The following is a 24,733-nucleotide window of genomic DNA, read 5'->3' on the forward strand; positions in this document are numbered from 1 at the left end:
ATGTACATTTCCTATGGGGGAAAAGTAAAACTTTTACTAAAACTTGAATAGAGCTGGCATTTCTTTAGGCCCAAGGCTTGGCAATATGACATGAGACTTTTCTATGTTTAACAAGACTGGATCTTTAAATTCCTCTTGCATAACCACTACTAGGTTTTATCATTGCAGAGTTGTATTTTACAATTATTAAAAAATAACACTGAGGCGTTCCCGGAGGACTAATACTAACATTTCCTTTCTTATGAAGGCATCAGACACTCCAGCTTCCCAGTGACCCCTCCACTGTTTCACATGGTCAGCAAACAAAATACTCACTTCTTTCTGAAATCCCCAAAGGCTACATTACCCTGAGACCCTCTCAGGCACCACAAATACGAGCTGACCAAAAGCAACACTTCCTCCACACCATGCGTGTGCCGTGATGCCCTGTGTGACCAGAGCTGCAGCACTGCTGGCTGGAACTGCTATTTGCTTATTTACCTGTAAATGCTCAAGAAGCACCAAAGGAATTCACTAACACCTCAGATATCCCATGTAATCAGAATGGCTCATTCCCATATCCAATTTAAATCTTTGTTTACAATTTGCAAGCAGAGAACCTGAAATTAGGCACCTTGGTGTTTTACCTCGGTTAGCATTTAACATTGTATTTATATTTGTCTTAAAGCACACTATTTTCATTAACTGCCAGGTATTAAAGCTTGCTATTGCAGTCCTTTAACTAAGCTCATCACTCGTTTTATTAATCAGCAGTTTGTATCGTATAGACAGACATTTATCTCAGCCAGAGCATGTCCTAAAACAATTTACTCAAATTCCCAAAATCTACATTTTTTTATGGGTTGAAGTTGGAAAGATGTATAACATTTCTTAAGTTACTAATTTTTTTTACTCATGATATTTAGCAGACTCCAGTGAAGGGAACTAAAATTGGGTTAAACAAAAATTATGTGGAGGCTGAACAGAGAGATTATTTTGTTATCCAGCGACACTCCATGTTTAAAATTGAGGTAGTTTTCTTCCTTCATGAAGAAACCAAACCTACTCTCTTTTACTTTTGCCCAGTAATACTTTAAAACTAGAAGGTTTTTTTCAGTTCTGTTCCTCTAATCCTTCATTAAAGAGGAGAAAATACTTTGTTGGAGAGGAAAAGAACACTTTCCTATCCTTCCCTCACCCCAAGCCAGTGTTTCTCAGCTGCCTCCAATGAATTGATATGCTGAAATGAACAGTGTATTTTCATCTACAAAACAAACTCCTATTGCCCAACATGCTTTACCCCCTCAGCTTGTACCCTAAATGGTTTTGCCACTATAATGGATTGTCTTTGATTAAAAAACTCAGCAGCAAGCATTTCTATACAATAAAAACAATTTCATTTTAGGCTTTCAAAACATTTGTCAAAATTTTTCATTTTAAAGTAAGGTAGAATTTTTTTTTTTTTAATTGTAAGGTAAAATTTGGGAAAAGATCTTCTATTCTGCCTTTTTAGACATCTTCTTACGTCCATTAAAAGACTGGTTATTTTTATATTCATCTGCTGTTAAACCCCAAGTTTCTAAATTCCATCAAAAATTGACTCACAGATCATTTAGGGCTCCTTAAGGTTTTACAGAGCTAAGTTTAAGGTGGCTTGGTTAATTTTAGTAAAACATAGAGCTAAAAGGCAAAGAAACCCTGAACCCAGGGAATATTTGAAGAGGTAAACACAGGCTCATCAGAAACTAAAGTTTGTTTCAGAAAGACAGCTATGCTGCTGTCCTGCTGGCAAGTGCCAGGAGGCAAAATTGCCCCTGGTTTTATCTCCCCAGAGTCACATCAACACTGCCTTGGCAAAACAGCCTCTCTGCTTAGCCAGTACCTGGGTCTCTGACAGGGCCCTGTGCTAAATTCCCAACAGGATGGCTCAATTTTTTCCCAGGGCATTATTTGGTTACCTGTCTGTCTTGCCTGTGTAAGAAATACAGTAAAACCAGTGGAGATGCACTGTGTCTTTCAGGAAAGCAGGCAGCTGTTTATGGCACTGTAACACAACACAGAACATGCAAGGGCACATATTTGGGTCTACTGCTTGTAGCTGAACGGGCCCACCCAAGCCCTTTATCTCTCAGAGAGGATGTAGGAGCTAATTACAAACTAATTGAGCAGTGACACAAAACTTCTCAATATTTTTGGGTACTCAAGAACAGAATTGTTGTAAGCCAACAGTCAGTTACAGTAACCCATCTTTTCATTCCCATGCAAGTCAGCACAGTTTACAAAAAAAAGGTTTTTGAGCCCAGCTTTAGTTTTCAAGTGTGCTTGAGGAATGATACAAAACAAGATGATTGTTTCTTATAGAGTGGAGTAGGACAGAGAAAAAAATCTGCCATGTCACTGAGGTTACTGCTCTGCGCCACATGAGAACTCAGTCTGTCCTATCTTAGCTGCCAAGAACACAGACGATGACTCCACCAGCTTAACCCTCCTCTTAAATCCCGTTACCTAGAGCTGTACCTAGTTACAAGCTCTAACAACACCTTTGCTTCTTGAACAACTTCATGAAAAACAGCAAATAAAGCACCACCATGTCTCTCTAAAGAACTCAGCTGCTCAGCGTTTTTGTGGCACCTAGAATGTGCAGTATAAAAGGCACAGATCCTCATCCAACTCTAATTAACTTGACTTCTGAATTAGTAAGTCTTTATGTGGAATAACAAAATCTGAAGGATATTAAGCATTACTGCTTCATTCACAACATGCATTTATCTGAAAGAGGCTTACTTCATTTTTACACCTCTTTCTTACAAACCTTTTAAAAAAAGTCTGAAGCCTATTTGAAGATACTCTCTCGGCCAGTGCTGCCCTACTCACGGACAAAGTCTACAAGAGTTTTTACTTATCTGGAAGCTTTCTTTCTGCCTTCAAAATGAAGTAGTCTGCTGCTGGTTTGCACGCGAATGGATGACCCAAAGCTTCATCCCATACTCACATGCTTATTAGCAGGTTGACTCTGAGGTAAAGATCCAGGGGCCAGCACTGGAGAGCTCGCAGGGCTACAAAGTTCTGGGAAGGGATTTGGGATGGCCGGCAAAGATGATGTTCTGAATTGCTGTTCTTCTTCTTGAAGACGCCTATAAACACAGAAGCACTACGCATTAAGAGGAGCAAACTGGCATCACTAGACCTGGATCTCCTGCCCCAGCATTTTGATAATGACACTAAAGACAAGGAATCAAACCCACTCTTTTTCTAGGCAACTACTATACAGTTATAGCAACTGCTAGCACAAAGTAGGTAATTGCATGTGAAAAATGACCAGTCAGGCATCTTTCCTTGTTTTGTTGCTCATAATTTGATTACTTGGGTGAGTAACTGAGGTAACTGTGCAAATAAAATAAACAGAAATATCTATCTGCACTCACTGTTGTAAGCACTAGATTACAAGCTTAAGCTCTGTGTGCCAGAAAGTCAGTAAAGCTCTTCCAAACCAATGTGAAAGAGGAGAAAACAATGGCAGTCACTCAGAGCCAAATTCCAGGTGGATTTGAAAACAAATGTGTACCCCACTGTAAAGTTCTCTAAGCTGAGACTTAAACCAATATTGTCACCTCATTATAATACCAGATTCTATCTCCAAGCAACTTGGCATTTCCTGGAGAAATGAAAATGCAAAGACGCAGCCTCAGCAATAAGCTGGAATTACACCCTCCCACCTCACACCCGTTGTACAGTTACTGTTCAGACGAGTTTGCGTCTGCCAAAATACGACTCATGAGTCTACAGACAACAGAGTTTCAAGTTCCAGTTTATAATACACCTGCACTGCCCACACCAACAAAAGAAAAACCAAAACCTACCAGAAAAGCTGTAAGACCTATTCATGACCGCACAGATGGCTTTTGGTTTCCCTGATGCCAGGGCATCACCACTGAAGATGCACCAGCTGACTGCAGCAGGCTGCCCTTCAATGCCTAAGCAGAAGGCACCATCTAGTGGCAATGATCTAAGTTTCCAAATCAACTAACTCCTGGATTTGGAAGGCAAATCATTAAAAACTCAGTTTGCTCTCATTTTTCTGCGCACCTTCAACAAGCAGAGCCTCCTTAACAGAGCTGCCTGGAAGACAGCCCCCCGGCAGCACGTCCCACTCTGGGTACTCTCACTGTCTTTGCCTCTACCAGAACCTGGGGGATGACAAAATTTACCAGCTGTGAAATCTGCTCCACAGGTAACTTTGTCCTGCAATTTACTTGCCTTGGCGTTCCATGAATGAGTCTTACAGATCTGGGGGGGTGCAATAAATAACAGGCTCCACCCATAACTATGAACTATGCCAACAACTACTTGACCTGCTTCATTTTTTTTTTTTTTCTTTTTTGTGGTCCCCATGTGTGCAGTTCCCTACAGAACAGGGTAAGAGGACAGTATAAGATTTCTTCAGATCAGTAGACATGTCATATCTGTGCAATAGTGCGCTGTACTGCAAGTTTTTGACTGACCTCCACTGTAAGTGGAACCACAGACTCACTACAATTAGAAAGGTGTGGTTTCCCGAAGCTGGGAATTCTCTGTGCTGTGCTCTGCTGCACCTGTACTGCTGCCAGTGCATCATTGACTTCATAACTGATACACACATAAACCTTTATGCTCCTAGGAGACCACAGTCAATCACTCTGTTCTGGTGGCAAACAAGATGGGTCCAGATAACTGTGAAAAGAAGTTTCACCATTATCTTCTTTGATGATAAACTCAGGATGCTCTTGTGTGCATGGAAGCACAGATTTCAGAAAGGCAGAGTGTTCTCAAAATAAGAGTTGCTAAGTTTTTAAGTACCAAAAATAATTTAAGTGTTTTGACTGAGATATTTACAAAACATCAACAGCTATAGTACTCCAGAGAGTACATTTTCTAGTACAGCCCTATTCGAGGTGAACTATGAAACACCTGTAGAACTGATGGCATTATCAGCTTCGTTGCACTGCATACTTCCCATTCAAATAGAAAAGCTGCCTGTCTTAAGTATACCATTTCTAGAGGTAATACATCAGTGTAAAGAATTAAAAGTCACCCCTTCCGCATCTGGGATTTTTCTTATATTATTACTTTTCACTTATTTTAGAGAAGACATTGTTAACTAGCAGGAAAGAAATCATTTACCTACTCATGCTGACAGGAGGTCCTTTCCTTTTGCTGCCTAAAAAGGTTTTAAGAACCTCTACATCACCTACATACTCTCCCATCACCATCAGGAGTTTTCCACTTGAAGCCTGAATTCCAGTCCTGAGCCTTACAACACGGAGACAACTTCAACAATTCTTTTTTTTTTGGTAATGATTTAGTGCACTCAAGTGAGAGAGCTGAAAGTGCTCTGGGAAGAACACATATAACTAAGATGTACTCCTTTTTTTTGTTGGTCTTAAACCATTCAGGAAACCTCCACAAAGAGAGAGGTACTTTCTGTATATCAAAAGCAGCTGAGTGCACCCTCATCTACCTACACAATCTCTAATGTTTAATAAAACCTATAAGCTGTCAGTAGACACCAGATTTGAGAGCACTGGTTTTGACAGTTTGGAAAAAAATCCAAATATGGATATAGTTTCTGCCACTTGCTATCAATGATACACTTCTACAAATCAGCTACCGCAGATACATCAAACCTCGACTAAAAGAGATAATACGGGGAAATATTATGTCCTTCACCTACTTAGTACATTTTTCTATGCAAAAGTCTAGTCTGACACTACTAAGTTCCTTACCAAAGTGCATCTCCTATTTGAAAATGTAGTTCTTTTGAAGCCAGCTCATGACACCGTACGGAAAAGGAGGCGAGTGCCTTGTCCCTACCTGACTGCCATGATGCGCACTGGCTGCGAGCGCTGCACCTTCTGCCTCGGGGACGTGGGCTGCAGGGTGCTGGACCCCGAGGCTGGCAGCTGGCTGCGGTTCAGCTGACCATTCTGGAGGAGCGGAGTGGTTTCCGACTGCATGCTGCACGTAGAGTATAAACTTTCAAACGAGGAATTCATGTCATTCACCAAAGCTTCCAGGTCCACATCGTCATCTGAAAGACAAAATAAAGGCAGTGTAACACACCTGGAAGTCCCAGGCAAAGGAAATGTGGCAAGAGCAAAGACTAAGTTTCAGTAAAATTATCACATTATTTAACTCTGTTTTTACAGTGCAAATTATTATTGCAGAAATTATTTATTTATTTCAGAGCAGAAAACCACAGCTAGTAAGAGCCAGCAATGGACATTTATTTCGTCTTCCTTGGTGAAAAGCTACGGACGCGGAATAAATGTTACAGTATTTACTATATATATGTGTGTGTGTCTGCACTGAACCAGAATTTGGTGGGATTTTTAATAATGACAATGTTAATGTGAAGCAGCACTTCACTTACTGATAAACTGACACCCATTTCCAAAGCATATCACTTACAAATACCTCAGTTTGCCTTGTCAGTGTATCAAGTTCAGATCTCCCAACACTGTAATAAACACTTTGCAAGCCCAAATAATTTAGAAGGAAAAAAACCTAAGACAGTGCTGCCGTGCTGGAAGACATCATTATACAAGTGATCATTATATCTTGCTAAAAATCCTACCATATTTTTGTGATATGGTATTTTGAAGGGCAGTCCAAGGACTTTAATATAAGAAGATCTATTTGTATCCTTGCTCTTGCAGTGTGATAGACCTCTACCTTGAAGAGTACAAAGTAAATCAACCAGCGACGTGGTGTGGCTGGCTGAAGGAACATCAGTCCCTAAAAAGGGCACCAACCTTGCTATATATGCCACCTTACCTCACTGTAAATAAGTAACTTGTGCTCAATCATTCCTCCTTAACAATCATAAATACTCTGCAAGACAAGAGAACTCTGCGAGCCCTTTGCACTAACCACTCTCTGAACTCCTCTTGCAGAGCACTGTAATTACTCCCTAGCCACAAGTTACATCACTCCCTATCAGGAGTTCAGTGGGCTGATGAACACACACATCGATATCTGCCTCTGGTTACAGCACAGCCACTGCCTGAACAGCTACTCCTGACCAAACAGAGCTTTGTGCAGCCAAAAATGTGCCCTTATTTTCCATCTGTATCGACTGGCCTGGCAAAATATACCATTGCTGCCTGCAAACTTTCTGTCTCACAAAACTCTTCATGACAGGCATGGAAAGTAGAGCAAAGTGATAGAGCTGGCAAACACACAGTGCTATGCAGCTTAAACACACTGTATTTTCCAATACCCATTCTTTTGCCATGTTTTCTAGGTAAATGAACCATCAGAAGCAGTTATCCAGCTTGCAACCAACTGCACTATTTTTTTTTAGATACCATAAATGATTTTGTACAAATATCATGTTTCTTGAGGATATAATCTAAAACAGCATCACTCAATTTTTGTCCACCAACAATGTGCCTTGATAACCATAATGAGATTTGAACATGGCATTCACGTGGCAATTGCATTGGGATGCTGATGACCTCAGTTCTTGGCGTTGGGTGAACAAAAGATCTGCTCAGAATTAAACAGGTGCTGGTCATGCCCCTACACCTGAGCTCTGTTTAGTGACCTGAAATACCATGTTTCTCACTGAAAGTCAGTAGGCTCCTTACTATAAAGCAACAGCCACTTAACCTTCACTTAAAATGTACTCAAGAGGATTTCAAGGTTTGAACACGTGTCAAAAAAAAAAGAAAGAAAAAAAAACCCACATCACCCCACAAACAGGTTTCTTCCTTTCATTTCTTTACGGTAAGTTCCTTTCATTTTTGTATTTAACAGCTAATATACTACTGCTAAGACTCACCTTCACTAGGCTACACCATCTCCTCTGTATGTCAGCTAGTTCATGCATTTTCAACAATCTAAGCTTTGCTTTGCTTGGACAAAGTCTACAATAATTTTCCTGCTATTTTTAGTGATCTTGAGACAGAGCTGCAATTTAAATTTCATTCCATCCTCCAGATTCTTATCCTATTTGGAGAGGACGTATCGAAAACACTTCTTGAGCAATCACAAGGGAACCACAGGAGTAGGAGTATAAAGAGGGAGAGGCCAAATTACAAGGCTTTTAAATTTTATCATTAATCTAAAGTACTAGAAGACTGAGCTGTAGGGTGTCAGATGGCTGTCAAGTAAAAGCTTAGGGGGTGGATGTAGAAGACATAAAGGACAGACCCTGACCACAGAGTCAGAGAGTCAATTACAGCAACTAACAGCAATTGTTTAGCATGGTGAAAAGCAGAAAGGGAAGAAAGTTGAGGCATATATTCAGTGGAAGTCCATATGGCTTGGTCCCTGAGGGTGCTAATTTATTAACAATTTAGACAAAGCTATTAGCGTGCAAGATCATTAAGTTTTTAGGTGATTGTAACACAGGAGGAATGATTAAGAGTCATCTCAAGCTATCCCTGAATAATCAAATAGTTGCAAAGGTGTCCTATGTACCCTAATATGCATAAAATGAGGCACTTAATGCAAAACACTAAGCAAAACAAGTACATAGTTGAAAGCATTGAATTACCATTAGCAGGCTTTTAAGTATATCAATTACACACCTAAACTCAATTTCTAACAGGGCAGGCACTGGCAAGGTGCATAAAGAGTTCTCCTAATAATATGCTGCACTGAAGTCCAGAATCTGGCTTCACTCCTCTGTCAGCTCCTTTTCTCTGCAGGTGCAGCACTGTTAATAGCAGCCCTCAGTCTTGCCATAAACCTCTTGCAGGAGCAAAAGATTCCTAAGATCCTTAAGCTTTTTGAAGACAAAGCCTGCAATCTTGAATTTCATACAGTTTCATCTCTATACAATGGCATTTACTACTAAATACCATCATGTTTTGGAGATTTCAGCATGATGCAATAGGAAACCTCGCTGCTGTAGCCTACACCTCGGAAGTGCCAGCAGATGTCTCAGCCTGCCAAGTAATCCACTATGTTACTGTGATGGCTCTCCACAGAGCTTAATTAAAGTCAAATAAGCCCTCCACAGGATTTCTAACTGTTCCAGCCATCTGCAGGTACACTGCTCAGAAGGGTATTTCATATATAGTGCGATCCTTCAAAGTATCTTTCTCTACCAACCAGTGAGATCCAGCCTCCATCAAGACAATCCTAATCAGAAAAAAAAATGTTGACAAAGCTGACTTTGAGAAGGCTAGCTGGTTAACAGCAAAATTCGCAAATTTTGCTGGACTTTGAGTCAGCACAGCACCATGCTGGTCCTCTAAGTATGCACACACAAATTTTGTGACTAATCTGAAAGAATCTAGCAGGCAGAGTTGCCGGTAGCTGAGGAGCCTCTAGCTCCCCAACCATCTTGCATACATGCACTTCCAGGGATACAAAAGGGTATTTTCCTTAATCTGTATTGAATTCTGCCATAAGATCAAGGAGTATGAAAGTGGACATTCAAGGTCTATTCTTGCACTTCAACTGAACAGCACAGAGGCTGCTTATCACTTTAATGCACAAACATGCAAACAGCCCTTAGCTTTTGACTGACATTTTTAAAGGAGAACACTTGCAAAACCTAGCTCTGACATACTTCTGGTGGTGGACAGGGTACTGGCAGATTTGTAGACTCTTCTGCGAGCAGTGTTCTTTCCCAAACAAGAACCAAAGTGCACACACTGGCAGTTGTCTGAACTTCACTTTGTTTCTTTGCCCACAACTTGTTAAACTTTGGCTTTGTTCAGAAACCAGCTCCACTGGATGTTGCAAGTAATATGTTTGGTAAAGGAAATCATGATTTCAATTACAAGAAAAGATTTAAAAGTTCAGTTCAAGGAAAGAGGAAAACTTTGTTACAAAACTGTACTAAACTAGTGAGCTAAGCTATCACGTTCCACTAGAACAAAGCACCTTGAATACATTTTTAATGTTTTTGAGCATAACATAGGAGGGATGATAACCCCTAAATTAGGCTTGAGCAAACTTTAATCTGTGCATAACCATGTCCCACTTGCCTTTCTGCTTCTAGCCCTTCTCAATCCCCTAGATCCTCATTTATTTACTTATTTTGGTAGTTGTTGGCCTTGACATGCTAAGCTCAGCTAACAAGACTAAGCAGGATCCCACTTATTCTGAAGCAACATAAAGCTGAAATGATCCCTGCTCATCTTCTGTGCCAGCCTCCCAAAGAAAGCAGGTATTTTCACAGCTGTCAAAGGGCTCATTGCATTGCAGAAATTCTATTTACTGAAAAAAGATGAACATGGAAAGAATCTCAGCTTTGGACTACAGACCAGGATGCATTTCATGTCTCTAAATGACAGTTCAGCAAATACCCTTTCCTTTTACATATGGTTCGTATGTGGGAACACTATGAAAAACATCACAGGACCTAAATTAGTTGTGATTTAAGAGGCTTGTAAAAACTTTTTGGTTTAAAAAATAAATAATTTCCTTCTCATTTACTCATTTTTGAATTTAATCACCCAGCATTATCCCTCGCATCAGGTCTGAGAGATAATTGATGCAAGAGCTACTAAGAATTTAGTAGAAGATTTATAAAAAGATTATAGCACTTTTTTGTCACCATGGAATTAAGTCTGATACTATATGAAGCCTAACAGCACATATATAAACAAAGGTTTGATACAGTAAGGCAGCTGTTGATTGATCTCCTATTCCTATTTGACAAGCTAACATGAGCAATCAGTTCCCCAAAATGAGTTTCAGAGCAGCACATTCAAGAGCCATCTTGACAAAACAAAAAAGCTAAGATATAACTAATATAAGATTTATTGAAGTTAGCTGAGTAGAGGATGGCATCCAAGTGGTTAGTAGTCCCTCCAGCACACATGAATTAACCCTCAAGGAGACGGATGGAAACAGTGCAAGAAAAGGAACACACAGTTGCATATACCCTACCATCCTGCATTGATGATGCAGTGAAACACTATGTAAATCACAGGTGACACAAGGAAAATACATTTATAGTAAAATGAACAGAAGAACTTAACCAGATTTGGACAAGGAAAAAAAAAGACATAAAATACTTGTGGTATCTACCTCAACATCCTGTTTCAAATCCTCCAAAACCGCATGTAAGTTACTCTGATTCACACTGGTGATGCAATTATGTTTTGCAAGGGTTTTGGCACTGTGGAAATCTCATGTCTTATGATCAAAAATGCAGGTAAGGATTACCACAGCGAGATCTGTATACAAACTCCTTTTATAAGACGACCCCTCATATTAAGGGGACCCCTTGCACAGGAGGACTGCAGCACATCCCTCCAGTACCATGGCCAAATGCCATTTTCAAAAGACTTGTCAGAAATCTCAATGACTACAACTTTTTGAAAGCATACTATTACTGACCACACACAGTTGTAAAGATGCAAAAAGAAGTCCATTCTAGGTAACACTCACACTCCTCTATTGCTTTCTCCCTCTGAGCATGTCACTACACTCGCTATGTTTACACAAATGTCTCATACCCCTCCGTACTCTGGTTTCAGCTTCCACTAATGCCACAGGCACCAGTTGATCTGCAATTTTTGTACAATTGGTATCCACAGCCCCCTATGGATGCATGTATTTAGTACTTGGCAGCTTCCACACCTCTGAGAGACACATGCAACAGAAGGTGGATGAAAATAAGCAGATCTCTTACAATTTTTTTAAAACCCCAGTGTCCTCTACAGTGATGCTACAGCTGAATGACGCCCTCCATTCCCAATAGCAGCTCCAATTCTATGCAATCTCTCCCCTCCTGATTTCTTGAAAGCTCCATATGGATGGGAAGTTTTGTGCAAGAAACAAAAGGCAATATAAAAAAAACATTTGCAAACCCTACGCTTTCACACTGCTCTCCAGATCAGAGAAGGCTGTCAGACACAATTATAAAAATATCAAGACTGCCTCAGTTGAACATTAGAAGCTTAGAGGGGGTTTTTTTGTTCATTTCAAGTGAAAGCAGAAGACACAAAGACAACTTTGTGTCCTAGAGGCATCACCATCTCCACAGTGGCCACAGTTTGAATTAAAAATTACAAGCCTGAACTCCAAAACTTTATATACCCTGTGAGTCTCCTTATGGGCTTCTGCACTGAAGACTCCTTTCCTTTATTGCATTGTAATGTTCTTCAGCTTAAGTGAAATGCTCTATTTTGCACTGTAACTATGGTTGCTGGCCTACAAAATGTCACATCAGTGCATGTGCAGCTTGCAAAATGCTAAATGGACCATGCCGTGGAGAGAAGGGCAAGAAACAGAGATGCTCCTTGGTAAAAGAGCATGAAATTGAGATAGGCACCTGTGCTCTTTGAGCACACTGAAACAGCACACAGAGAAATCAACAGCAAACTTGTAACTGCTCCAGTATTCTCCAGGTAATTTTTAAATGCCACACGCATCTATTGCCATTTCTGCCAGTAAGGCTGCGATGGCTAACACCAAGTACACGTACATTAATTATAGGTGCTGGAGAGAATTCTCTTTATTATTTCACACCTCTTTTCTAAAGGCTCATGGTTGGACTCCAGATACGTTCTTAAAACACACCTGATAGATTTCTTGAAATAGAAGGCAAACTAAATTGAACAAAATTAATGTTGCTAGGTAACAACTATAGGAATAAGCTACATATGAAAGGTGCTCATAAAAAAACCCAAAGCTTCAATGAGTAACAGGAGCAACTGGCTATAGGTGCCCTACAGCAGGAAGGAACGAAGTTGTACACGTGGATTAGTGCATAAATTGAGTTTTAGGAATTCTGACAGAAAAAGATAGAAAGTTAACAAATGAAAAATTCAGTTCTCATCCAGTTCACATACTTAACACTTGACATCCTAAAGAGCAGAGAAGATGAAAGCTAGGCATTTGGGGAATGGGAGGGTGGACAAGGAGGGATTATTTGTTTAATTACGGGGACAAACTAAGGCAAAGCATGTCTCTGATGGAGATTTTAATGGTTTTGCCCTTTGATGATGCTGCAACTATTCACAGACAACATTCACAAGGACCTCCCAATGTACATGCTCCCATTTCAAACCCAAGGATCGTAGAGTCAGGTTGGTCCCTTTGTGGAATGGATGGATGTTGGTTGCCTCAACAGACAATTGATGTAGGGGGTATCACCATCGCCACTGCTGAACTCTTGCTTGACTGTACGGCACACACAAGTGTTGAAGCACTAATGGCACCAGTATGAGAGAAGGGCTTGAAATCCAAGGAGAACATCTAAACCATCTAGAATTCTGATTATGCACATTCCAACTATAGGAGATACGATTAAAATATGTAAGTCATGGCCAGTCTAAAATATGTAAGTCATGGTCAGTCCCTTTTCCAGACTCACACAGACCATTTAGAAAACAGAATTCCTGATACCTGTTTTCTCAAAGGAAATTTGCAGCTTTGGCGGGAGTGGGGTGGGGGGAAAGAAAGAATACCTTCCTTCCTAAAAAAAACATCAGGTCAAAGTTTGAACCCAAAGTCAAACAGGACACCAGATGATCCTGTGTGACTGCACAATGGGACTGCCCACCTCCTGTTGGGGGAGCACACCCTCGTCCAGCTATCGCTGATGACAGCAATCAGCTGGTGACCTTTCAAAACCCTCTTTGCAGGCCAATGCCTGTATAACCACTGCTCTATAGTAAATACTGAGTAAATGCATCACTTAAAGCAGAATACCAGATTAAGTAGACCTCTGGGAAACCATAGTTCTTGCACAGATTACAAAATCCAGTGAAAAGATTAATTTTCAAGTAACTGGTAACATCTGCAGTTTTCTTCCATGAACATGAGGTTCAGTGGTTTTCCTGTACCATTCTGTCATGTCACCTGCTTTTAGTTCATTAATTTAAAAAAAAGACTGATAAAGACCTTTAAAAAGAAAGCATTTCTTTGTTTGAGTTTATCAAGACAAGGAAAACCCAAACCAGCCTCAGTTACCCAGACAGAAGCAGCACCATAGAAGGCAGAATGGCATATTCTTTCAGAGGCCAAACCTGGGGCTGGAGTAGACTAATCGTCAAAAAATCCTTAAGGACAGAGCGGTTACATTGGCGAAGGAAGCAACACATCATAGGGTGCATAGGTCAGATGGATTTTCCCAGCCCAAAAGGAGATGTGAACAGAAGGAAAGCTAAAGATGAAGTCATAACTGTGTGAGGGGCAGTCATGAACCTATAGCCTTATTGTGGCCCACCCCTAAATCAGGACAAAAAAGAAAAGAAGGAGTGAACAGGAGACACAGACATCAGCTGACCCAGGGATTCTCCATTCAAGTCTTACCTTCCTGGTGAGATTAACCCGATGCCTCACTCTCAATGCATTACCTCAAGAGCAAAACTGAGAAAGCAAGCCCTGTCAGTACATCCCGAAATGATGATCATAGACTGTCACTTGTCCTTCCAGAGGACAGGGGTGGGGGAACACCTGGGCAGCAGAAGGGCTCCTGGCCCATGCAGCCCATACAAAACAAACAGAAAATCCACTGGAGCTTTTCAGACAACAGGCAAACCCATGTTAACCTACTGAGCCATAAGGAACTTACAAGTCAGAGCTCAGGAAGCACAACGTCAGGTGGCAATGAAGAGGTGAATTGAAATACTGTCAGCTGACCACATGGCAAATGCATGACTGCATATTATATTAGACTGTGTATGACTATATATATAGTCATATTTATGAGAGAATGGCTTTAAGAAGATATCATGCATCAGTGAGAGCTGCAATTTGACACAGAAAAGATCAGGTTTAGTTGCATTTTTATTAAGATTACGTGGTCCTACATTAGAAACAGAACAAAAGGCTTTAAAATATCTAATAATTAATTTTTTCTTATGTTTACATGCATAAAAATTATTTATTTTTCTAATTTATTCTACCATTTCCCATATACAGATTTCTACTCATAGTGCTTCTCTAAACTTTTACTTGGATATTTTCTTCTTATTGTCCGTGCCAGAGAAAAAGAAGAAAAAAAGAGAAGGTGCAAACCAAATACAGACAAATAACCCTACTACACAAGTCACAGTTTAAAAGGAAAATTGACATAGATGAGAAGAGCTACATGTGTCTTGCAAATTTAAAGCTATTAAAGGCAAAGATAAAAACAGTCAAAGCATCTCTTGCTTTACTTTAGGGAACCTGTGTTCTCCCTCCCTGATTAAATACCATAATACCCAGTTGAGTAATCCCAGCTGAACAATCCTTACAAATCAATATAAGTACCACTGCAGGGATTAGTCCCTCCCATCGTGCCAAGAAAGCCCAAGCTTTATCCCTGCTCCGGGAAACATCGTGCGTAACCTCCTAACGTGCTGCCGGAGCTGCAGCCAAAGCCCGCAATGCCCTGCCTGCTCCAGCACCAGTGCCGGCGGCTGCTCCAAGACAGCAGCGCCCGACTACCTGGGGAAGTCCCTGCCCAGCAGCCTGCAAACCCCAGGCTCCTTGCATAGGGGGTTCCATTTCAAAGCCACTCCTCAACAACTTCAACAAAGCTTTCAAGTAAAAAGTGTCTGGATGAAACCAGAAAGTCCATTAGCATTTCTCTTCGGGAAGTGATGGGTCTGCAGAGCTGGCATTGAAGCATTACTATTATTATTGTTATTATTATTATTATTAAATTAGGCGTGTCCCTCATCACCTGATACCTGAGCTAACCTTTGCTCCTACTAAGGTTAAACCATGAGTTTTAAATTTTGCTTCAAACAGGTTTGTTGCTGGCTTAGAAAGCATGTTTGAGGATGTAATATAAGTTCCAAAAGTTGCACACAGAAATTAATGAATCAGCTATTCCTCCAAGTTAATTAAATATTGCATCTTCAGCATATAATAGTTACCTAGCTATGACCAATGGACTTACAAAGCAGACAACAGGAATATTTCTTATTTAAGGTACTTCTTGTCAAACTTAACAGGACCAAAGTCATATGAAAAAGTAAAATGCTTAAATGCCAGGGTAATTTTGGTTTCTTTTTATCAGTTGCTTTAATAGTTTAGTATTAACTACAATTGTCATTTTGGTAAATTATCTACAAGAGACTAAACTGGGGGAGAGTTGTTTGGAATTGCAACACTGCATAAAAAAAGCCTCCTTTAAGAGCCTGTTGGGGATTAAAATGAATTTACTTGTAGAACGTTAGAAATTGCCTCTGACTTGACTTTTAAACCCAGTGCCTGACAAATAATGATGAGCAAGCCTGCCTACCTTAGCTCCACTTCAGAGATGAAGGCAGCTGCCATCCAGATGTCCTCTTATTGCCTAGGCAGCACCTCGATAGAAGCTTTGCCCACATTTCTTTGCCCTACTAAAGGAGCAGCATTTTGGGGCATGCATTTAATTTCATCTACACACAGATACTCTGTCCCTGAATCAGGCATCTATTTTAGGCTCTCCTTTCAGGCAACCCGAGCAGTTGCTTCTGAAAAAGCTCGTCCTTAGGGGTGCAGAACAAGGAGATCTCCCCTGGCCTTGCCAGCAAAGGGTGGATAATTTGTGAGGAATTACTGCTGTAACGAAGCGTGAACCTCCACTGCGTGAGAAGGGAACGCCACAGTCCTGCCGCACGGATCCCCAGATGGCAAAGCATATTGCTGCAGTCTCATCCCAAATGGCGGTGTGGAGCCACCGCTGAAGGTGTCTGTGCCCCACTCCACTCAGGAGGAAAACAGTCATTTATAAAAGCTCTGTGATACCTCCCTCTACCATGACTACATTGGTTCCAAGAACTCCCGTTAGTCAACCTGTTTTGGTTTTTTTTAGCATAAAATAACAACTAAAAAAACCCCAACCCCAATCGAGGAATACGCCACCAACAACAACCCTGAGACCAGCAACAATACAAAAGAACAAGTAATCTACATTTACCATTCAAAACTTCACTGAAAATCAATAACATCAGCCTAACTGTATTTAGGCCTAAGAAATCCAGAAATGTGTTAATGTTTCTTCTGAACTCACCAAATCCAGTTTCTTTTTTTTTTCAGCTAGGCAAAGCCTGGTCCTTCACGATTTAAATCCCAGAGATAAGCTGCGCTGGTGAAAATCAGTCAAGATCAGGCTCACTCAGGCAAAAGCTGCAGGTGTGCTATGCAGAAGACTCATCGAAGCTCAGTGTGAATCAAAACAAACTTGTCCATTTAGGCCTGTTTTCCTTCTGAGATCCATGTGGCTGATTTCACAAGCTGTGTGCATTCCTGGTTCAGGTACGCAGGGCATACCCCGTGATTTTGGGAAACCAGCCTGCTGCTCTTCTCCATCGCGTCGGTGTTCATGGAGCCCAATCCCCTGCCTAGACTCACCTCCTTGCACACCCGCAGAACAAGGCTGGAAGCAGGACACAAGATATTTTCCCTCAAGGGTACTCTGTTAACAGACCATCGCTTCCTATGAGGCTGTCTCCACTTCCTTTACCTCACATGACAAGGATGTCACCAGCATGCTCAAATGAGCTTGCAAGGCGCCAATGTCCTGCACTGCGCTGCTTTAACTCACTCCCACCGCTCCTCTTAGGAGAGACACCCCAAAAAACCTGTGGACACAGGGTCAGTGTTCTCAAGAGGTGAGACAACCTGTTCACCTCGCTCTGTTTCACATCTGAAATACAGCCCAGAAAAGCAGAGAAGACTGGTTTGCTCCGCCAAAAGCACGCCCACGTATTTACAGACCTAGAAAGCCTTAGACCTAGAAAGAGGCAATGCGTCAACAGGACAGAGCTCAAGGTAGGCCAGAAGTGTTGCTGTAAAGCCCGAAGGCTCTGAAGGACTTCTCTCGGCGGCTTTTTAACAAAGTCAGCACCTCCAGGTTAGCCACCATGGGAGTATTACCCACAGGTGTCCCAGCAGCAAGCTTTCCCAGCTTGGGCTCCCCAACCGAACGACTCATCAGTGATGCTGCCCTTGCCTCAGAGGTGACCTGTATTAGGACTTTAGTATATTCCACATTCTGTCTCCGATGAGTACTTTTTCTACCTAGGCTCTAAAACTCATTGTCATCTTCTGAAGAATACTTATGGTTATTCTGGAGCCTAGAAGCTACCTAGCTGTAGTCACTGTGCTCATCACCCACTTGTCTGTGAGTTGCAGACCTTGCAACTTAAAAACCCATCATCTGCAGTACTTCAGATCTCAGAGGGACCTGGAAGACTCTACTATGCCTGAGCTCTCCAAGATTTTTCAACCACTTAAGGACAAACCACAAAACATACACAAAAACAGTAATTCCTTTTGTTCTTGAACAACAGCAAGCTCACAAATTATTGCAAAGATAAAAAAATTAGCAGAACTCATGAAGCCTTGTTTTAGATATAAACTTATTACCATCCTAGCTTGAAAAAATTTAGAAGTGCATGCATATGTAAATTCTCGAGCAAGGTACGTTAATTAGGAGGGTTAACAAGGCACAGGCAGTACAAGACGCTCCCGCGCAGTTACAGATCCACTCAGACAGTGGTGCTGTAGCACACCCGAACACCACACTGCTCCCAACCTCATCTTGGACATGGCACAAACTGCCTGCAATCTTGATTTGGACAGAAAGACTTAAATATTGTTACTGCAATCCTAACACCATTAATGAAACTACATACTAATTGCTTTGGTCAGTAGCACCTTATATACTTTAATTACTTAAGCAGCTGCTTGCTGTTAAGAACTCCAAATTTAGCTACATCTCATGCTATATTTTAAAAGGGTTTTTTTTGTTTAGCTGGTTTGCCCCATTTAAATCTGGCTTTTTTTTTAGCTGAAAATGCAGCTATCTTGACAGAATCTTGTCCTTTTTAATAGGCACAAAGAGACTTAGAAAATGTAACAAATTCAGATTGATCTTCCCCTTGAAGCTTCTTGGCTTTAAGAAAAGTGCTGCAACCTTTTTCAACCTCAATGCAAGAATGTCAGCTCCTTTGATGCATTTCTCAAGTATCCTCACATGACACAGCTTGCTGAAGTGCTGTCATGAACCACTTGCGGCATAATGTTTACATAAAGGCAGAAATAAATACTGCGCTGCTTATCTCAGGTAAGCTGAAAGACAGCGATGACTGAAGCTTATTGTTACAATGCTGTGCTGTGGTAAAAGATTTTAGTGCAGAACTGACAGCAAATTACAACAGAGTTGTTTTGCTACAGATTTTCCTTATTTTATTGAGCTATGGAATTTGAGGGGTTTTCTCCCCTCCTCTTATTACGTGAGCTTAAAACAAGTCTCAAGCTTGTTATACCTGCTTTATAGACAAAGTAAGAAATCAGAGTTACAGAAATGTACTATTCCAGTTCATTTTGGGACAACTTTAACATCACACGATTTTTTTCAAAGCTACAGGCACCATAAATAATGCAAGACTACAATATTATCTTTTGCTATGTCACTCCCCTTTAAAAAATTCAAAAGCATTTTCTTTGGTATGACAACATGTTTTCACTGATGTTCCTTAATCTTCTCTTAGATGGACCTGAAGACCATCTGACTAGAAAAACAAACAAACAAGCACAGACTTTGTTTCCTTATTTGACAAATTTACAACTTAAAGCACAAGCCAAGGCAGCTGCAGCATAACATCAGAATGTATAGTTACCTAAAAATATTTTTAATCTTTAGTAGTAAAAAATAAATGAAGGTTCTTTCTCTTTTCTGATGTGTTTATGCACCTGAACGTACTTAACTCTAACCATAAAATGAATAAAACACTAACATACGGTCTCAGAACAGGAAAGACCTGCACTAAGAGCTTCTGCACCACGTAAAGCACTAGAAACCACTTCAAAGTTTCCTCCATCTCCAACAGTCCTCCAAAGTGGACAGTCCACATGGGCTTCCTTTCAACTTGCAGTGAACTAATTTTAAGAGTTATCTTGCTGAAGAGCAACACTTTCTTTTATAAGTTACTCAAACGGATTTCACATTCTTACTGTCTTCCTCTTTCACCACAGTAGGGTACCATTTCACTGAGAGCTACTTATGTTCTTTGCTACCCTATTAACCTCTCTAGTGTCCACTCTGTCAACAACACCCCCCAATTCTGCCCTCATTAGCAAGTCTGTCTGTTGGCCCCTTAAAACTGAGGATGCACTAGAAGACTCTGCCTTCCCACAAGCTTTCAATAAAATGCATTTTGTATAGGTTCTGCACATTTTCTTGCAATACAAGGAAAGGTTGCAAACAACCAGTTAAATAGAAATGACTCCACATTTCTACTGTTTTTCCTGTTAAAATAGCTGTATTTCTAGCCCAGTATAAGTGTCTAAGAATGCTTTTATTGCTGCATTTCATTTCACTTGTCAAACCAGAATAAACTTCCTTCAGAGAAAGTGGTTTTTTGCTATTACAAGTGCATTAGGAAGTGTGCCAGTGCAGCTGTACCACCAAACCCCTGGGACACACCAGACCCTGGGGAAAGCAAATGGTCTGAGAACATCTCTTTTCAGGGCAAAGTCATCAGCACGTAGATCACCAAGTCTTCTTGCTCAAACACCCTCGCTGTAAGAAAGGAGGCATTCACCCCAGACATGCCTTCAGCAAATTTCTCTGATCCTCTCAGTTTGCCTTGGAGCCAACAGTCTGCCAGATTCATCTCTAAACTTGCTCTTCAGAAAGAGATCTCTCTGTTTTGTATTTCACCAGCATAACACAGCAGGAGACATGTATCCTGGCCCACAAAGCTCTGCGCTACTGCCATACGGAGGAAGGGTTGAGAGGTTTTTTGTTTTGCTTTGTTTAGTCATTTTATTAAACAGAAAGTTTATAGAGATACACAATGGTAGAAAGATATTACCACAAACATAAATACTGTATTAGTAGACATTTTGGCTCCTACAGTAATGAAAACAAATTAGATCTCTTTCAATAGTTTCATTTCAGCTACATACTAAAACCGTCTTAAAGAAACTCCATGGCTTTTCACTATGCTTTATGCCTCAAGTGTTTTTAACTTATCTCTTTATCCCACATTAATTGCTTTTTTTTTCTTTTCAGTAAATGTTCCAATGTCATCTGGCAAGTCTGGTCACTGCTCCCAACTTTAATTTCAACCCCCACATGCACAAAGCTTCAAGTATCCTTCAGCTCAATTCACTGACCTCCTCCCTACTGTGAGTCAAGAATTATGCACCATCAATCAAAGCACATTTGTAGTACTTAGAGGCTGCATCATCTCTCATCACTTCCATGTCATAGGCTGCATACAAACAAGTCAATTTACAGAAAGGCTACCTGTCATACCAAAGTAATACCCTGTGGTTTACCCAATGTATTAGGACACCATCTCACATATGTTCGCATTTCAGTCTTGACTTCATCTCTTCAGAACTAGCTCTTGACTTAGTACCATGAACAAAGCTGAAGTGAGACTTCACCTTCAAAAAGAGCACCCACACTACTAAGCAGATCTCAACCACACATTTGACAGAAGTTCTGCAATAGCAATATTCTCATTTTGCTGATGGGGAAAATGTACATAGACATCTACAGTGATTTGTTTCATCCCATGTAGGAGCTGATTCGTTGAACAAGTGCTTCTAACTCTTTGCCCTGCCCCACACAGGCACAATGGCCAAGCCCAACAAGTGTTTCCAGCTTCTACACAGAGGGGGTTGTGGGCTGTGGAGTGGAGAGCCCATGGCTGCTTCTGCATTCTCATGTAAAGAAACACAGACTTGTCATCATCCTGCCATGAATTCTGCAGTCCAGTTACTCTGGGCAGCGGATGGATGCCTGAGTCATAGCTGGTTAGCTACCACCACACGGGAGCCAGGTCTGCTGCTGCCATCATTAACTGCTACAGTTTGCAGCCACTCGTTCCCATCTGTGCCTAAGAGTCCGCGCAACCCCACAGTGCAGGCTATGGACGATTGTTACTCCATGCGACTTCCAAAAGGAGTGAAAAACAACCATCCCCCCATCCCACTGCTACCTATAAAGCTGCCAGCCAGCCCAAGGTCAATCACATTCTTTTAGCAAGGACTGACTGTAAATACAGGCAGGATACTCCTCAAAGATGCAGAGCTTACAGAATGAACCAGAAAGTTCCTGTAATCAAAGCCTGTGCCATTTTACACTCTTCTTGCTATCTGAAGTCTGACTTCATTCATGAATCTTTAATCATTTTTTAAACATAGAAAAAAAATCATGTTGAGACTTAAATAAACATAACTCTGCCACTAAGAAAGCCTACTTTCACATTCACCCAAAACCCCGGAAATTTATTAGCAAAGTATTTTTAGTGACATCCTTTTTTTTTTGATATACCACAGTGTATGTTCTTTTTGACATAACTAAGTTAAGGTACACTTGCTGATACAGACCATGAATGCATTCCAGTGTAATTTGTTTGTCTCAGCTAAAACAGATATATGTCCCATGCTGGAAAACTCTTAAAATCTGCAGTCCTCAACTTCCCAGTCATCTGGCAGAACCAGTCTTTATTTTATACACAGATTAGAAAAGACGTTTCTAAGAAAGATCATGTTTAAGCTATAACTTGAACTGGGCATTTTCCTGCCAGCTGTACAATGTGTTATGTGTTTATGTGACAGTCCCATTTTTCTAGTACGTTTGCTCCTGAAATTTATTTTAATATGCAGAAAAGGATACTGAAACCTTAAACTAATTCTATACTTCTTCAGACTGCTTAACCTAAATTTGCTACAATACTGCCAGCCCACTTTTAAAATCCATTCAATTTTTAAGCACAAGGCCAACTTTTGTTTAGCATTTATAATTCTTCCTCTAATTAAGACCAACTAACAAGTGAAAAGGAGGAGCATGAAGCGGTTGATTCATAAGGAACCCTAAAGCAACAGAAGCCTTTGCCAGGAGTACTGTGGTATCAGAAATATGCCCCATTTCACTATTGCAAACAAGTCTTACCTCACCCTTGTTCTATTTCTTACCCCTGGACATGTTACAGAGATAGACATTGCTTGGTTATTTTTTCATTTAATAATTTTTAGTTTTTAAAAGAGAAGCAAAGTGAAGTTCTCTATTCATTTCTAAGATGATAAAAGCTCTGCTTTAAAAATGAAGCTCACAAAAAAGTAAATTAACTTATACTTTTCTTCACCGGAGGCACTGGAAAGAAGAGACAGAAACCAAAGGTTAGGACACTTAGTAGGACAAACAATGGAAGGAAACTAAGAGCTGTACTGCCTGCTTTCCATCCTCTCACTACTTTGACAGAGACCAAAAATATAACTTTGAAGGTCAGGAGAAAACAAAAATCCAAAATGTGGATACACGTCTCTCAGAACTGTTTGTGGACAAGAGGGCTGCACTGTGTCAGCTATTAAAAATTACCTGCATCACAAGAGAGATCAAAGGTGCATGGCTGGTCAGAGACAGAACAAAAATCAATTCAGTGTGCTTTAAACAGGGGTGGGAGTAAATCAGGACTTTATCTGGTTAAATGCATTTCATTTTGAAAAAAAAAAAAATCTGATTCCAAAATTGTTAAATGTAGGCTGTTGAAAGGTTTCTTGCAAGGATGAAGTCTAGCCAATCTCAATTCAGGGAGCAGTTTCTGACATTACATCTGCCCCTACCTCACCACACCACTGCTACCACACTCTCGGAAATCCATTTCATAGAAAACAGGGTCTATTTTCCCCCTATTACCTTCAGAAAGCACAGAGACACAGTTAACACTGTGCTCTCGAGAAATCTGTCTGCTTTTACCAAAACTGAGAGATTTAAAAAATAAAATAGCCTGCCCTGAACAGTCACAGTGATTTCAAACATTCCATGTGCTGCAGATAAATGGCAATCAGTTTCTAACAGATGATACTCTTAAAAGTCCGAATAAGCAGAATAGATTTATTTCGGACTTGAACACACAGTCATGAAACCAGATTAAAGCCCTAGAGCTTTCCATGTAATCAGATACTGAAAGTCAGTTCTCTCTCCATTAAAGCTGACCTTGCATAGTGACATTGTACTTTTATCTCAAAAATTAGAGATACTTCTTAAAAGATTATTTTTGAAATATATAACAGACAGTACAGCTGCAGTGAGTATGGATTGTTTCCATCTCTAAATACACCCTTCCCCTTTACACGTCAAACTGCCTTTGAAACATAGAATTTGATTTTGGTTAAGGTGTCAGAATCCAAAGTTAATATTCTGATGTTGCAGAGACACTGTTTTTACTGAACAACTGCCATTGTTACGGCATGATTAAAAGCCAGGCTACATAATAAATCAACTTTCTTAGCTGGGAAGCTCATTAGTACTGAGATTATTTTAAGTGCCCAAAGCCATGTTTTGACATTTGCCTGTAACACCTTCACTGAAAGGTTCAAAAGCTTCTTACATAAAGCTAAATATACTTAAAACATTCCCCCTAACAGGGAATATGCAAAACCCAAGAACGTGAAGGAAGAGGGTGTAGTGGCACAGGCAAGAATTCAACTCAGCCACGTTAAAAATGTCATCCAGAAGCTATCAAAAGAGCCTGTGTTGATATTATGAATTTCCATCCTTTTGCTCTAACATATTGACAGTAGAACTTTAGTCAGATTACGAAAGAAAACTTAGAAGCAATACAGTTATGCCAGAGAACATTTGAGCCGGTCCCAAGATTTTACAGTTAACTTGCATTGATTAAACTAGGAGAGAATATTTCAGATCACTAAGCTCAATTTTGGACCACTAACTCAAATGGAAGAAATAAGCTGCCTAGGAGGCAGAGGAAGACCTGAGACCAGAAGTGCCCCAATACCTGTCGGATAGTATAAATAAGTATATAAAATGGTTTAAAAAATAGTGAAATCTATCACATTTGGC

The 24,733-nt window shown here is 40.5% G+C and overlaps 1 protein-coding gene across 5 annotated transcripts in view; it reads right to left on the reverse strand.

The window, feature by feature from the left end:
* Nucleotides 1-24,733, reverse strand: part of GRB10 (growth factor receptor bound protein 10) — a 144,760-nt gene that overhangs the window by 50,813 nt on the left and 69,214 nt on the right. For all 5 annotated transcript variants that reach the window (XM_032118689.1, XM_032118681.1, XM_032118710.1 and 2 more), the window contains 2 exons: nucleotides 5,830-6,046; nucleotides 2,972-3,113 (listed from right to left, as the gene is read on the reverse strand). In XM_032118689.1, coding sequence (XP_031974580.1) covers nucleotides 2,972-3,113; nucleotides 5,830-6,046 — 359 coding nt within the window. The remainder of the gene's footprint in view (nucleotides 1-2,971; nucleotides 3,114-5,829; nucleotides 6,047-24,733) is intronic.

The sequence above is a fragment of the Corvus moneduloides genome, chromosome 1, assembly GCF_009650955.1.
Source record: "Corvus moneduloides isolate bCorMon1 chromosome 1, bCorMon1.pri, whole genome shotgun sequence".
Taxonomy (NCBI): Eukaryota; Metazoa; Chordata; class Aves; order Passeriformes; family Corvidae; genus Corvus; species Corvus moneduloides.